The 15,896-nt window shown below is 45.6% G+C and overlaps 1 protein-coding gene across 1 annotated transcript in view; it reads left to right on the top strand.

The window, feature by feature from the left end:
* Window positions 1-15,480, top strand: part of LOC126199387 (dipeptidase 1-like) — a 244,345-nt gene extending 228,865 nt beyond the window's left edge. Inside the window, exon 10 of the mRNA XM_049936306.1 lies at window positions 15,328-15,480. Within this exon, the coding sequence (XP_049792263.1) occupies window positions 15,328-15,480 (153 nt within the window). The remainder of the gene's footprint in view (window positions 1-15,327) is intronic.
* The last annotated feature ends 416 nt before the right edge of the window (window positions 15,481-15,896 follow it).

The raw sequence follows: 15,896 nt of genomic DNA, 5'->3' as shown, positions 1-15,896 counted from the left end.
TCTACCTGGGAACACGTGTCTATGGCCCTCTGAGTCAAGCAGTTCCCGCAAATTGCGGGATGGTGGTTTAAGGGCACGCAGATGGCGCCCGGTATGTGTGTTCCAATGCGTACAGATCAGTCACATTTACTGGTCAAGAAATCAATGTGAGTTCACTATAATGCCCCCTAACCACTGTAGCACGATGCTGACCTTACAGTAGGAGCAGTTCTCCTCCGGTGAGACGTCATGACTGTAGGGGGAGACTTCAAGCAGAAAGCGATGCAGATAGCCCTCAGTAATGTTCACGTAGTTCACCGCTGTTAAGATGCCTTCGACTGTCGCCACAGATCCCACGGGGGAAGCCCAACTCGCTGTACCCCACAGCATAATTCTGCCCTCACTAGGCGGCATCTGTGACGCGCTGCATGTTTCGCGTAGACATTCGCCTGGATGACGGCGTGTGAGGACCTAACCTTGGAACTGGTGTGACAAGAAATGCAATTCATTCGACAGGCGACACGTTTCTATCGACCAGCGGTGAAAAGTCGGTGATGCTGTGCCCACTGCAATTGTAACTGACGATGTCGGTGAGTCAACACAGTAACACGTGGGCGTCGTGGGATGTGGAGCTCCATGTTCACTGGCTTCTGAACGGTGTGCTCCGGTACACTTGTGCCTGCACCAGCATTGTACTCTGTCTCCAGATCTGCCACAGACCGCTGCCTGTGCTGGATTACACAGTGATGAGATGTTGTCGTCCAGTACCATACGGCCTACTCGTTATTTCGCCATCTTTCTACCACTTTCACCAGGTGCTCACGACAATAGGTGCTCACGACAAACAGGTGACCAGCTTCGTCATTTCAGAGGTTCTCATTTCCAGCCGCAGCGCCGCAACTATTTGCCTTTCTCCAAAACCTCTTACAACAGTTGTTGTTGTTGTTGTGGTCTTCAGTCCTGAGACTGGTTTGATGCAACTCGCCATATTACTCTATTCTGTGCAAGCTTCTTCATCTCCTAGTACCTACTGCAGCCTACATCCTTCTGAATCTGCTTAGTGTATTCATCTCTTGGTCTCCCTCTGCGATTTTTATCCTCCACGCTACCCTTCAGTACCAAATCGGTGATCCCTTGACGCCTCAGAACATGTGCTACCAACCGATCCTTTCTTCTAGTCACGTCGTGCCACAAACTCCTCTTCTCACCAATTCTATTCAATACCTCCTCAATAATTATGTGATGTACCCATCTAATCTTCAGCATTCTTCTGTAGCACCACATTTCGAAAGTTTCTGTTCTCTTCTTGTCTAAACTATTTGTCATCCATGTTTCACTTCCATACATGGCTACACTCCATACAAATACTTTCAGAAACGACTTCCTGACACTTAAATCAATACTCGATGTTAACAAATTTATCTTCTTCAGAAACACTTTCCTTGCCATTGCCAGTCTACATTTTATATCCTCTCTACTTCGACCATCATCAGTTATTTTGCTCCCCAAATAGCAAAACTCCTTTACTACTTTAAGTGTCTCACTTCCTAATCTAATTCCTGCAGCATCACTCGACTTAATTCCACTGCATTCCATTATCCTTATTTTGCTTTTGTTGATGTTCATCCTATACCCTCCTTTCAAGACACTCTCCATTCCGTTCAACTGCTCTTCCAAGTCCTTTTCTGTCTCTGACAGAATTACAGTGTCATCGGCGAACCTCCTGCGGCCCGTATCTTCGCTATAATGGCTCCCCATTCGTCTGTCTTCGGCTTACATTCTTCCAGTACTGCGTCACCTGCCCGCAACACTACATGGAGGCATTCAGACACAGGATGGGCAGTGGTCATAATGTTGTCGCTCATCAGTGGGCATACTGTATTATTATTCTCAATGACTCTTGCAGCATAATAAATAAAAGTAATTATTCCAAATGGCAGTAGTTAGTAACTACTGTCTGAAGCTGAAAGTATTACACATCTACACCAACTGGAAAAAAATCGCAAAACCAAAAAATAATTAATGCTATTTTGTCTAAAACCGACATGGTGAGATCGTGGCTGTGTACAATTAATGTATGTTAATTCATACAGAGAAGAAAACAGCAACCAGCCACTATTAATACTGCTAGTTATTTAGGTAAATAGCGCCGTTACCGGTTTCGAAATGGCAAGTTCATCATCAGACGGCTGGTCACATGATTTTAAAGATACACTTTACATTATCGTCGGTTTTCGATTTTTATTATTCCACTGTGGTGAAGTATTTTGACTCTATCTGGGAGGAGATTGAGCAGTGAAACGTGTCACTTTTATACATAAACAAGAACGATCTGTCACACTACTACACTTCCAAACACAGTTTATATGTAATTCATGTCACACAGTCTCATATGGAACCTACATCCGCTTTCTTTTACATAGTGTATATAATAAGATACTGTCATCCCCCTTCCCTTCTCTGTGAAAGGATGAATGAGCAAATGTATTTCTAGTTACATGCTTAATGGTAGCAGACAAGCCTGTCTGCTAGAGAACAGTAGGACCAACGTAGGAACAGGTAGCCACGCTTTCTAAAAGCAAAAAGAGGTTTCTATTCTTAGTATGGTCCTGTCCGTCCCTTGTCATGTTGGTATAGGAAGCTGCCTCTCTGGCCACTTCCGTTTGTGTCAAGCACCCTCGATAGGGGCCCACGGCAGTCTGTCCGCGACGAGCGTCTGAAATGGTAAGATCTCCGGCTAAGCGCGTCTCTGCTAAGTCCGTAGGACAATGGATTTCTTAAGTTCAGCCTAACTGAAAATTTAATCACCTTTGTTTCAGGTTTAGATATAAAATATCTTATGTTATCTTAAATTGCAACGTAGTGTAATTCGAGTGTGAAGTTCAGAATGTCTTCCAGTTGTTCCTTTGTCACTACTTTGTGAGCAAAGTGGAGCCACGTGTTGATGACCTGTAACCCTAACTAAGATCATCAATCTTAAATACGAATGTGCGTGAGATTTCTTCTTCTTCTTCTTCTGTATCCGGATGCACCAGTTATATCTTCCCTTCCCAGTACTTAGCAACGTAGTTTGCTTTGTCATTGACTTTCAAAATATCATCTTTAGTGCATGTTATAGACATATCTGGGCAAATCAGTAGGTGGTCCAAGTCCTGTATTGCTCCGCATTCACACCTATCGCTATCACTGTAACCCCATTTAAATAGGTTTGATTTGCACCCAGTTACTCCAGTTCGCAGCCGGTTTAATGACCTCTGTTGTGGCGTAACAAGACAGCCACGCCACTCGGAAGTAGCCGAAAGGCACGCGTTAACTCACGCAGGCTAGTAGATAGGTCTGAAACAGGATACGTAATGAATGCTATAAAGAAAAGTACGTAGCTCCTGGAATACTTAACTTTAATCCATCCTTGTGGTACATCGCTCTTGACGATACAAGTGAGACTCTTTAGATACAAGCTATGTAATGCTAATGGCGCCTTGCTAGGTCGTAGCCATTGACTTAGCTGAAGGCTATTCTAACTATCGGCTCTGCAAATGAGCGAGGCTTCGTCAGTGTGCATCGCTAGCTATGTCGTCCGTACAACTGGGCGAGTGCTAGTCCGTCTCTTGAGACCTGCCGTGTGGTGGCGCTCGGTCTGCGATCACTGACAGTGGCGACACGCGGGTCCGACATGTACTAATGGACCGCGGCCGATTTAAAGCTACCACTTAGCAAGTGTGGTGTCTGGCGGTGACACCACAACCTCCAAGTTGTAAAAGGTAGTTGAAATCCTGCAGATCCCTCCTCAAGTAGTTCCACTGTGGAGTGTGGCACCATTTCTTCCCAAAGAGATAGCCGCCTAGCTACGGGCTTGGTGGCGAGCTCTTCAGTAGTTTCAATGAAACTCCTGCGGGATTTCAGCCGGACACGTTGTTTTCGGTGCATATGCATTGGGTGTCGAGGATCATTCTTTTGTTTTGATCTTTCGATCTCGGCGGCTACTTGTCTGCGGATAGTGGGTGGTGCTATGCCTATGATGGGGTAAATTATGTCTGTGGGAGTTGGTTTGAGGCATCCTGTGGCAATACGTACAGTTTCGTTTACGGCGACGTCAACTTGCTTAGTGTGAGCAGAGTTCCTCCAAACTGGCGCCGCATATTCCGCTGATGAGATACTCAGCACCAGACCCGTGGTGCGCAAAACATGTGGTTGAGCTCCCCACGATGAACCTGTTAGCTTCCGCAGTATGAGATTATAACGTCTCACCTTGACAATATTTTTCAATGTAGCAACTTTTCTTTATGTTCAACCCACGTGGGGTGTACTTTGTGAGACCAGTACCACGTGCTTATATAATTGTTTGACCCATCAGGTTAATAGTATGACGATAGTAACCAGGTCGAGGTTTTTCTTTTGTAAATTGCGTTTCGATGTAATTATTATCAAAATTATTGTGGAGTTACACTCTTTGTGTAAACCAAGTTGAACACGTGTAGCATGTGGTGTGATCATCAAAGTAGCCCTCAGCTATTCTTTTCGAGAAGATTTCACAGACAATTAGTATGAATTTAGTATACCAGTGTGTGGTAATTTCATGACCGTAACTTCTTTGGGTGAAAATTGAATCGATTGGTTGTGGTTAATTTCCTCTCGCATATGTTTCAACGTTCTTCGTGTGCTATTTTATGAATGCAGTGTTGTATGCAGTCTCCCAATCTTTGCTCCATATTTCATGTGTTCCGTAAGATTACAAACTCACATTTTCACAATCCTAAATAAGGCACCAGTTTAGTTATGAATCAAGTTTTAACGGAACAATGATCAATGTTAAAATAAATGTCCAGATATAAATTGATTTATTTCTTTTTATTTAAATTCTCTTTATATATATATATATATATATATATATATATATATATATATATATATATAATCTTTTAATAGTCGTCTTACGACAACCGGTGATTTTATATATATATATATATATATATATATATATATATATATATATATAAATCACCGGTTGTCGTAAGACGACTATTAAAAGATTATAATTAATGTTAGTCTGGTTGGCAATTTGGTAAACTAGACTGGATACCTGGTGAAACAGTTGCTCAGTAATGCAGGGATAAAGCTCACAGCTTTTAAACCACTTTTATTATCTTGAATATCAGCACCGCTTTCAGAACAATTTAATGCGTAAACTTTGCACTGTTTCTAGATGACGCTGGAGTGGTTTCAGATGTCCCATATGTGTTGGATTGGAGGCAGATCTGGTGATCTAGCAGACCAAGGCAGCATGCCGGCATACCGTAGAGCATATTGGCTTACAACAGCGGTATGTAAGTGAGCGTTATCCTGTTAGTAAACAACACTGGGATGATGTTCATGAATGGCAGCAAAACAAGTCGAAACACAAGACTGAGCACAGTTTTTCAATCAGGGTGTGGGGGATAACCACCAAACTGCTCCTGCTGTCATTCGGAAACGCACCCCAGACGATAACTCCAGTTGTAGGTCCAACAGACCTGGAGACAGGTTCGTTGAAGGTCTTCGACTGGTCTCCTAACCATCGCACGGCCATTACTGGCTCCGAGGCATAACCAGCTTGCATCGTAAAATATAATACACTGCAGCGTTGCTCTTGGGGGGCGGAAAGAAAAAGAACTGTTTTTTTTTTAATATCGAAAAAGTGAATATTTTGGTGGGTCACTTGGCAACAGAATCAGGGATTGATTACACTATTATAATACGTTAACCATTAAATACCTGAATAAAAGCAGCAGTTTGATTTATTTGAGATCGTTCGCAAGAAACATTATCATTTCTGTTCATTTTTATAGTCGCGATGTGGTCATACCCGGAACAACACGAAGGAACCAGAAGATTTATAGACTTTAAAAGAAATGCAACACTACACAATTAAAAAAAAGAGCTGATTCAGAAATAAAAGGAAAACGATAATGTTCCTTCTGCCTCATGCTACGTTCGGCCCATCAGCATGATCGTTATTGCTGGTGATGAACTAACACAAAATAATAACCATTTAAGTAAATGAGGAGATGGAAGTCATCAAGGTTAATTTACTAAAATAAACACACGTATCTTTAACACACGTTCTTTTTAGTGCTACGTACCTTTTCATATTAAATTACAGTAGATGACCATTGTGGTTAAATACTTTATACATAACAGTCAAAGTGTCCTCTTGATGCTGTCTGTTCGTAATCAATTACAAGAAACTACATGTTTTCTGATTGGAAAAATAACAATTAGCATATTTTCACATAAAATATAAAATAACGATGCGGAACGCAACAAGTCCGCTTCCGCCTTTCATGGAATACAAACAGTAAATGGCGTGGTGGCCAATGCCTCATTTGTCTTGAAACAACAGAATTCTTTTTTATATCATTAATCGATACATGTACATAAAGATTTACAGGCACCGCGCAAGAACGGCAAAGATGAAGAATAATAGATTCTGTCGCTGCTATGCGATGGTTCATTTCTTTTACTTTACAACCGTTCGATAACTTTACGCTACCAGCTGTTTACTATTGAGCGTATATTAATGCTTGTGAGGCGAAAATTACTAATATTACAACACCTCCACCCTACCCTCTAATGCGTTTTCCCTTGACACCACTGAAAACGCAAATCGTGATGGTTTAGAGTCTGTGGAATTCACACTGCAGAGGATCTGACTCGGAGCTGTCCTTTAGGTAACCGATTTGTAACAGTTCGTTGTGTCGCTCTGCCTCCAACTGCCGCTGAAATTACCGTTGCGGATGCAGTACGACGCGTCGCAGCCGTACGCCGAACACGATGGTCTTCTCTCTCGGCGGTGCCACTTGACCGCCCGGAGTTCGGTCTTCTTCCGACCATACATTCTCGTGACCACCACTGCCAGCAGTCATGTACAGCGACTTAAATCCTGCCACGTCTTCCTGCAGTATAGCAGAAGGAACATCCAGCTTCTCGTAGTCCTACTACACAGTGCAGTGCAGTGCAGCGCAGTGCTCCGGACGTACAAAGTCGGTACATTCCTCCTCGCATTAAGGCCGGTATCTGATACTAGCAGACTTCTCTTGGCTTACAATGCCACCTTTGCCTGTGTTAATCTGTTTCTTATGTTCTCCTTGCTCTGTTCGTCATGTGTTACTTCGCTTCCAACGTAGCAGAATTATTTTCCTCTTTCAATTTTTTTCTCAGTCTATATTCTGTTGTAAGTAGACTGTTCCTTAAATTCAACACCTCTTCTTATTTTTCTTGACTTTCAGTGAGGTTATCAATATCATATGTGATTTTTATCATTGATATGCTTTCACTCTGAATTTTATTCCGACTCTTGAACCTTTGTTTCAATCGCCTCATTGCTTCTCTCAACCATAGACCCCACAGTACCGGCGAAAGCCGGGCTTGGTGGTCTACTTCTATTTAAATGTAAATTAAGCACTCCAAGTATGAGTTCGTATAAAGTAAAAATGCTATATCTGGGAGAAGATACCAATCCTTGACAAGGCAACAGAATAAATGAAATGTTGAAGTTTGTGACTGGAAACAGACAGGTCACGAGATCGCGTCCCTGTTGAATCACGAAAATTTTTCAGTCTCACTGTAACCAGCTTTCACGTGCTTTCGGACTGCATATTATACTACAAGCCCCGTTTCCCTAAAAGGATAACTCTGGTATCTTATGGACACGTAAGTCGCCGAAGTGGAGTCCAATTCAAAGAACTGGTTTAGCCCGTTGAGCGACACTAGATTAATATTCCATAATACACTACTGGCCGTTAAAATTGCTACACCAAGAAGAAATGCAGATGATAAACGGGCATTCGTTGGACAAATATATTATACTAGAACTGACATGCGATTACATTTTCACGCAATATGGGTGCATAGATCCTGAGAAATCAGTACGCAGGACAACCACCTTTGGCCGTAATAACGATACGCCTGGGCATAGAGTCAAACAGAGCTTGGATGGCGTGTACAGGTACAGCTGCCCATGCAACTTCAACACCATACCACAGTTCATCAAGAGTAGTGACTGGCGTATTGTGACGAGCCAGTTGCTCGGCCACTATTGACCAGATGTTTTCAGTTGCTGAGAGATCTGGAGAATGTCCTGGCCAGGGCAGCAGTCTAACATTTTCTGTATCCAGAAAGGCCCGTACAGGACCTGCAACATGCAGTGGTGCATTATCCTGCTGAAACGTAGGGTTTCACAGGGTCGTAACACATCTGAAATGTAACGTCCACTGTTCAAAGTTCCGTCAATGCCAACAAGAGGTCACCGAGACGTGTAACCAATGGCACCCCGTACCATCACGCCGGGTGATACGCCAGTATGGTAATGACGAATACACGCTTCCAATGTGCGTTCACCGTTCATCAATTGCGTATCACAGCATCTTCTTCCTGTCGGTCAAATTTCGCGTCTGTAGCACGTCATCTTCGTGGTGTAGCAATTTTAGTCGCCAGTAGTGTAGTAGCGAAACAGTACGTCCCAGCCTCCCATGATACTTAGACCACACTTCGTTCTTGGTTTTCTATTCATATCGATCCCTCTTGGTTCTTGCACATTTTGTATACACTGAGGTGACAAAAGTCACAAGCCACCTCCTTTTCTCCCGGCGTATTGGACCAACTCCAAGTGGCATGGACTCAACAAGCCATTGGAAGTCCCCTGCAGGAACACTGAGCAATGCTGCCTCCACAGCGGTCCGTAATTGCAAGAGTGTTGCCGGTGTAGGATGTTCTGCACGAGGTAACCTCTCGATTATGTCCCATAAATGTTCGTTGAGATCCATGTTTGACGATCTGTGTGGCCAAGTCATTTGTTCGACTTCTCCAGAATGTTCCTCAAATCAATTGCGAACAGCTGTGACTGAGTGGCATGTTTGGGAACATGAAGTCCACGACTGACAGCAAATGGAGTGCAGGTAGCTCAAGATAACCATTTCCAGCCAATGACAGGTTCAGTTGGAGCATAGGACCCAGTCCATTTCATGTAAACACAGTCCACACCATAATGGAGCCACCACCACCTTGTCCAGTTTTTTGTTGATAACTTGGGTCCATGACTTCGTAGGGTGTGCCTCGCATTTGAACCCTACCATGAGCTCTGAGGAACTGAATTCGGTACTCATCTGACCAGGCCACAGTTTACAGTCGAACTGATACCGTCAAGAGCCCAGAAGAGGCGCTGCAGGCGATGTCGTGCTATCAACAAAGGCACTCGCGTCGGTCGTCTGCTGCCAAATTTTGCTACACACTCCTAACGGATACGTTCGCCTGACATCCCACACTGATTTTTGCTGTTGCCTCACGCAGTATTGATTGTCTGTTAGCACTGACAACCTTCTGCAAACACCGCTGCTGGCAATCGTTCAGTGTAGGCCGATTGCCACTGCGTTGTCGGTCGTGAGATGTAATGCCAGAAATCTTATATTATCGGCATACTGTTAACGCTGTGGATCTCGGAATACTGAATTTCATAACGATTTCCGAAATTGGAAGTCCCATGCGTCTACCTCCAACTACCATTCCGCGTTCAACGTCTTAATACCCGTCGTGCGGTAGTAATCACTTCAGAAACCTTTGCACATGAATCACCTGAGTCCAAGTGACAGCTCCACCAAAGCACTAACCATTTATACCTCGTGTTCGCGATACTATCGATAACTGTTTGTGTGCATATCGTTATCACTGACTTTTGTCACCTCTGTGTGTCATCTGTATTTCCCTATAACGTACTCGTCGTATTTTTCCGATAATTTCGAACATTTTGCAACACTGTTCAAACAAATTTCGGGCTTGCAGCCGGTCGTCGTTCAATACTTCGCACGATATTTCAACTGGGCACCTGCCAGTCATCTTCAGGTTAACCGTCGCAGACTGGCGAAAACATCCTCCGTTCCGCAATATACAGAGTACTGTAAGTATTCTGCGCATGCGTCGAAAACTTGATACATGAACCACACTGCACGCCGCTTAAAACACTTGTTCATAGAGCTCATACTGTCTCGGATATAGATAGCTTACCTCAAGAACTCGCCCATCTAAAGACAGTGTTCAGCGAAAATGGGTATTCCATCCGGTAGATTAACAGGGCACTGACAGTTAAAACTGAGAAGCAGGAAGTGAATAAAGAGTACAACATGCCGGAACGATCTTTAGCTTTTCTTCCTTTCGTTGGCAACACTTCGTTTAAAACACCATCGAAGATTGCGGACCTTGTGGGATCAGTTAAGGACAATCTGTTACTACGAAAGGCCGGAATTTACAAGATACCGTGCCAATGTGGTACGGCTTACATAGGTCAAACCACAAGCACCGTGAAAGAACGCTGCACGGAACATCAACGTTACACCCGCCTTTTGCAGCCATGCAAGTCCGCTATTGCTGAACATTGTATTTCTTCTGGGCATTCAGTGGAGTATGAGAAAACAATGATTTTGTCCACAGGAATGTCTTTCTGGGACTCCATTATTATAGAGTCCGTACAAAAACGACTGACGGAAAATCTGTTAAACCGTGACAGCGGCTACCAGCTGGACTGTGCATGACATCCCAACATCACGATTTGGTCAAATCTAAGACGACAGAGTGCGTCGACGGCCGTGGCAAACAGCAACGCAGAGGGCGACTGAGTTCCGCTATTCCACCAGCTAGGGCTCTGCCGGCGGGCAGTGTGGTTCATCTATCAAGTTTTTGGCGCATGCGCAGAATACTTACAGTACGCTATATATTGCGGAACGGAGAACGTTTTCGCCAGTCTGCGACGGCTCACCTGAAGATGACTGGCAGGTGACCAGTTGAAATATCGTGCGAAGTATTGAACGACGACCGGCTACAAGCCCGAAATTGTTTGAACAGTCAATCCGCCGGGAAAATTTTAAAATTCACTGTGGTGTGCGTCCTGTAAGACCTCCGGTACACACACCATCAGGTTATTTGACTTGTCGCTCTAATGAAGTAGCCGAGTGTCAGCAATATCTCTCGTGGTCTTATCGTGGCGTGTTTATCTTCTGCCGTTTGGTCAGACGATAGAACTGCCACTTGCACGCTTAGAGTAGCAGATTGACGGTAACCAGCTTTAAACAGAACTTGATTAATTTTCACACACATTTATTAAAATAATAACAAGCATAAACATTACGTAACTTGATTCTGGATGCTATTTACAATTGACAATCTGAAGTTCCTTTGGTCTTGGTACGTTAATCTTATTCTCACATATCTATGATACTTGACAAAGTGTCTATACATCTCGCTTCATGGCGATTTACAGGAATATGGTAATCTTATTATGCGCAGACTGAAACTTGACTATAGACTTGTACAGACTAATGTAGACTGATACAGACAGGTGCAGACAAATGCAGACTGACTAATTGGAGGTTTTTTTTTCCTTTATTGATTTTCAATTCCCCCCGAAGGGGGGGGGGGGCTGGCAGCAGCTTAGTACGCTGCTCTACAGCCTACAGACTTTTATTTTAAAGAACGGAAGAAGAAAAGAAACAAGAAAAACAGGCGATAAAACGGTGACGTCAAGTGAAAAATGGCGGAAAAATGCGGAAACTTAAAACAGAAAGCAAAGGGGTTGGCAACGTTAATAAAAGACACAGTAATCAGACAAGTAACATAGTACACACACAATTAAATAAACACGGCGACAGTCTGGTTTCTGTTCGCAAGAGATAAAAGGAACACCCAGCGACAGTATGATGGCCGTTTGCAACACTTCCCAAAAAAACACAACACGGAACACTCACTGTAAAACACGCACTGTAGAACACTCACTGCAGAACACTCACTGCAGAACACTCACTGTAGAACACTCACTGTAGAACACTGTACGAAAGTGGCGGCACAAAGACAACACACCCGAGCCAAAGGCAGACGGGGGAGGGGGACCTGGAGGAGGGGGAAGAACAAGGAAGGAGGAAGGAAAAAAACGAAAAAATGGGGGGAACCAAGGAGGGAGAGGACTAATAAAGGGGGAGAAGGGCAGACGCGAGAGGGAATGAGAGGAGGCAGAGGAGGGAAATGTAAAAGGACTCGGGGTAGAGGAGGGGGCAAATAGAGGGGAGGTGGGGAAGAAAGAGGATTGAAGGGGGCGAGAGGGAGCCCGGGAAAAGGACAGAGGAGGGGGAGTGAGGATCAGAGTTGATAGGAGGGATAAATGGAGGGAGAGAGGGTATCATCCGGGAGGGGGAGTTGATGGAAGCCACCTTGGGAAAGGAGATGTAGGGTGTAGAGATGGAGGGTAGGGGGGACACAACAGTGAAGACGTGGCAGGGGGCGGGGATGGGAGAGGAGAGGAGCAAGCAGGAGGTGGGGGGTTCAAGGCGGCGGGAGGTGTAGAGGATGCGGATATGTTCGAGGAATAGGAGCAGATGGGGGAAAGGAATGAGATCATATAGGATCTGCGTGGGGGACGGGAGGCGTATACAGAAGGCGAGGCAGAGTGCATGACGCTCAAGGATCTGGAGGGACTTATAGAATTTGGGGGGGGGGGGGGGCAGATATCCAGGCAGGACTAACATAACAGAGGATGGGACGGATTAAGGATTTGTAGGTGTGGAGGATGGTAGAGGGGTGCAACCCCCATGTCGGGCCAGAGAGGAGTTTAAGGAGTCGGAGGCGGTTGTGGGCTTTGGATTGGATGGAGCGGAGATGAGGGATCCAGGTGAGGTGACTGTCAATGGTGAGGCCAAGGTAGGTGAGGGTGGGGGTGAGGCGGACAGGACCGGCGCAGACAGTAAGGGAGAAATCCAGAGCCGGAAGGAGCGAGTTGTATGACCTACAATGATTGCCTGGGTCTTGGAAGGATTGATTTTCAGGAGCCACTGGTTACACCATGCAGCAAAAAGGTTAAGGTGATTCTGGAGAAGGCGTTGGGACCGTTGGAGGGTAGGAGCGAGGGCGAGGAATGCGGTGCCATCAGCATATTGCAAGAGGTGCACTGGAGGGGGGGTGGGGTGGTTGGGGCATATCTGCTGTGTCCAAGAGGTAGAGGAGAGGGGAGAGGACAGAGCCCTGGGGCACACCTGCAGAGGGGTAGAAGGTGTGGGAATTGGCATTATGGATGGTAACATAGGAGGGGCGGTGGGAGAGGAAGGAGGCCATCAGATGGATGTAGTTGATAGGAAGGGCATAGGTTTGGAGTTTAAACAGGAGACCAGGATGCCAGACGGTCGTAGGCCTTTTCGAGGTCAAGGGAGACAAAAATGGCGGAGCGACGGGAGTTAAGCTGGAGGACTAATCGGAGGTCTGTACACTCGTTATAATACCTCGCGCGTTCAGGTATCACTGCACGAGTGTGATCCACGAGGAGAAATAACCACGAGGAGAAATGGTTCTACGTTAGCAGTAATCTCACTGTCTGCGTTACATATTAATACGCGGATCAGCGGAAGCAGAATTTGGCCCGTCTCTAAGACAGCGCCATCTCGTAGTGTGGAGACGGACGAGCACTGCGCCTGCGCTGTTGAGCTTAGCGGGGCGCGCTCTAGTGGGAAAGTTGTGTACACGCTGACTACGTGGAACTATGTACACAACAGAGGACAACATGCCGGAACAATCTTTAGCTTTTCTTCCTTTCGTTGTCAACACTTCGTTTAAAATAGCAAGAATCCTCCGAAAATTTCAGGTAGAAGCGGTTTTCCGCCCACCATTGAAGACTGCAGACCTTGTGGGATCAGTTAAGAACAATCTGTTACTACGAAAGGCCGGAATTTACAAGATACCGCGCCAATGTGGTATGGCTTACATAGGTCAAACCACACACACCGTGAAAGAACGCTGCACTGAACATCAACGTTACACCCGCCTTTTGCAGCCATGCAAGTCCGCTGTTGCTGAACATTGTATTTCTACTGCACATTCAATGGGGTATGAGAAAACAATGATTTTGTCCACAGCAACGTCTTTCTGGGACTCCATTATTAAAGCATCCGTAGAAATACGACTGGCGGAAAATCTGTTAAACTGTGATAGCGGCTACCAGCTGGACAGTGCATGGAATCCCATCATCTTCACGATTTGCTCAAATCGGAGGCGACAGAGTGCGTCGACGTCCGTGGCATACAGCAATGCAGAGGGCGACTGAGTTCCGTTATTCCACCAGCGAGGGCGCTGCCATCGGGCAGTGTGGTTCATCTATCAAGTTTTCGACGCACGCGCAGAATAGTTACAGTACGCTATATATTGCGGAATGGAGAACGTTAACCCTCTCTCCCTCCATTTATCCGTCCTATCAACTCTGATCCTCTCCCCCTCCTTTTCTCTGTCCTTTTCCTGGGCTCCCTCTCCCCCCCATTCCATCCTCTTTTTTCCCCACCTCCCCTCTCTCTGCCCCATTCTCTCCAACGAGTCCTTTTGCATTTTCCTCCTCTGCCTCTTCTCATTCCCTCTCGCGTCTGCCCTGCCCCTCTCTCCCCTTGTGAGTCCTTTCCCTCCTTGGTTCCTCCCCCTTTCGTTTTTTCCTCTTTCGTTTTTTCCCCTCCTCCCTCCTTGTTTTTCCCCTTCCTCCAGGTCCCCACCCCCACCCCCCATCTGCCATTTTCATGCAGCGTTTTACAGTTGAGAGTTTTACAATGAGTGTTCAGTGTTGTGTCTTTTGGGAAGTGTTGCGAACGGCCATCATACTGTCGCTGGGTGTGATTTTTTTTATCTCTTGCGAACAGAAACCAGACTGTCGCCATGCTTTTTTAATTGTGTGTCTACTATGTTACTTGTCTGATTCCTGTGCATTTTATTAACATAGCTAACCCCTTTGCTTTCTGTTTTAACTTTCCGTATTTCCTCCATTTTACACTCTAAGTCACCGATTTATCGCCTGTTTTTCTTGTTTCTTTTCTTCTTCCGTTTTTAAAAAAGTCTGTAGGCTGTAGAGCAGCGTACTAAGCTGCTGCCAGCCCGCCCCCTTCGGGGGGAATTGAAAATCAATAAAGAAAAATAAAACGTTTTCGCCAGTCTGCGACGGCTCACCTGAAGATGACTGGTAGGTGCCCAGTTGAAATATCGTGCGAAGTATTGAACGACGACCGGCTGCAAGCCCGAAATTTGTTTGAACAGTCAATTCGTCGGGAAATTTTTAAAATTCACATTTTGCAACACTGACGTTTTTGGAACGCTTTTTCCATGTCGAGAAACCCAACCAACTATTCTTTTTTTTTTTCGCAAGTCTTACTTGCAATATCAATCGTAACATGAGAACTATCTCTTTTGTGCTGTTACTTTCCCGAATGCCAAACTGATAGTCTTCTAGCAGAGCGTCAGTTATGGTAAATCGAGCAAAGATTCTGTGTAGTGCGGTCAGAGTAATCGTACCGGTTTGTGTGCACACAGGTTCGCGACCAGATGGCGGCATCGGGCGTGCAGCCCATGGACGAGCGCATCCCCGAAGAGGACGTGCGAGGCAGGACGTACTGCCGCATGCCGGACGCCGCCTCCACCGGCTGCGAGTTGCGTCGCGGCGCTCGGGAACTGCCGCACGGCTAGGGGCCGACGGAAAGCCGGCGCGGCTCGGGCCGAGGCGCCAGCCCCGCGACAGCTAGTGTTCGTCCAGCCACTCACAAACGGAACGCATTCCATCGCGTGTCGACCGAGGACGGCATACTGCGTGAAATGGGCACAATGAAACCGGACCGTAAAATATTCCACGCGCTTTAAGAGAGGCAATCGAGCTCACACCATCCGCACCTGTCGTGGATGGTAAATTGGCATACCATCTCCGAAGGTCACGAAATACTCTCCAACAGAAAAAAGGTTATAAATAACGCACCAAGAAATAACTATCCGAGTGGGACGGAAATATATGGGTGTAATGTACATGTACACACAAACATACGATAACGATTTCAGAAAAGTTGCGTCATTTATTCAGCAGAAAGAGCTTCACAGAGTGAGCAACTCAC

This window comes from Schistocerca nitens, chromosome 8 (assembly GCF_023898315.1).
Source record: "Schistocerca nitens isolate TAMUIC-IGC-003100 chromosome 8, iqSchNite1.1, whole genome shotgun sequence".
NCBI lineage: Eukaryota > Metazoa > Arthropoda > Insecta > Orthoptera > Acrididae > Schistocerca > Schistocerca nitens.
The sequence above is the reverse complement of the archived record's forward strand: the minus strand, read 5'-3'. Positions and strand labels throughout refer to the sequence as shown.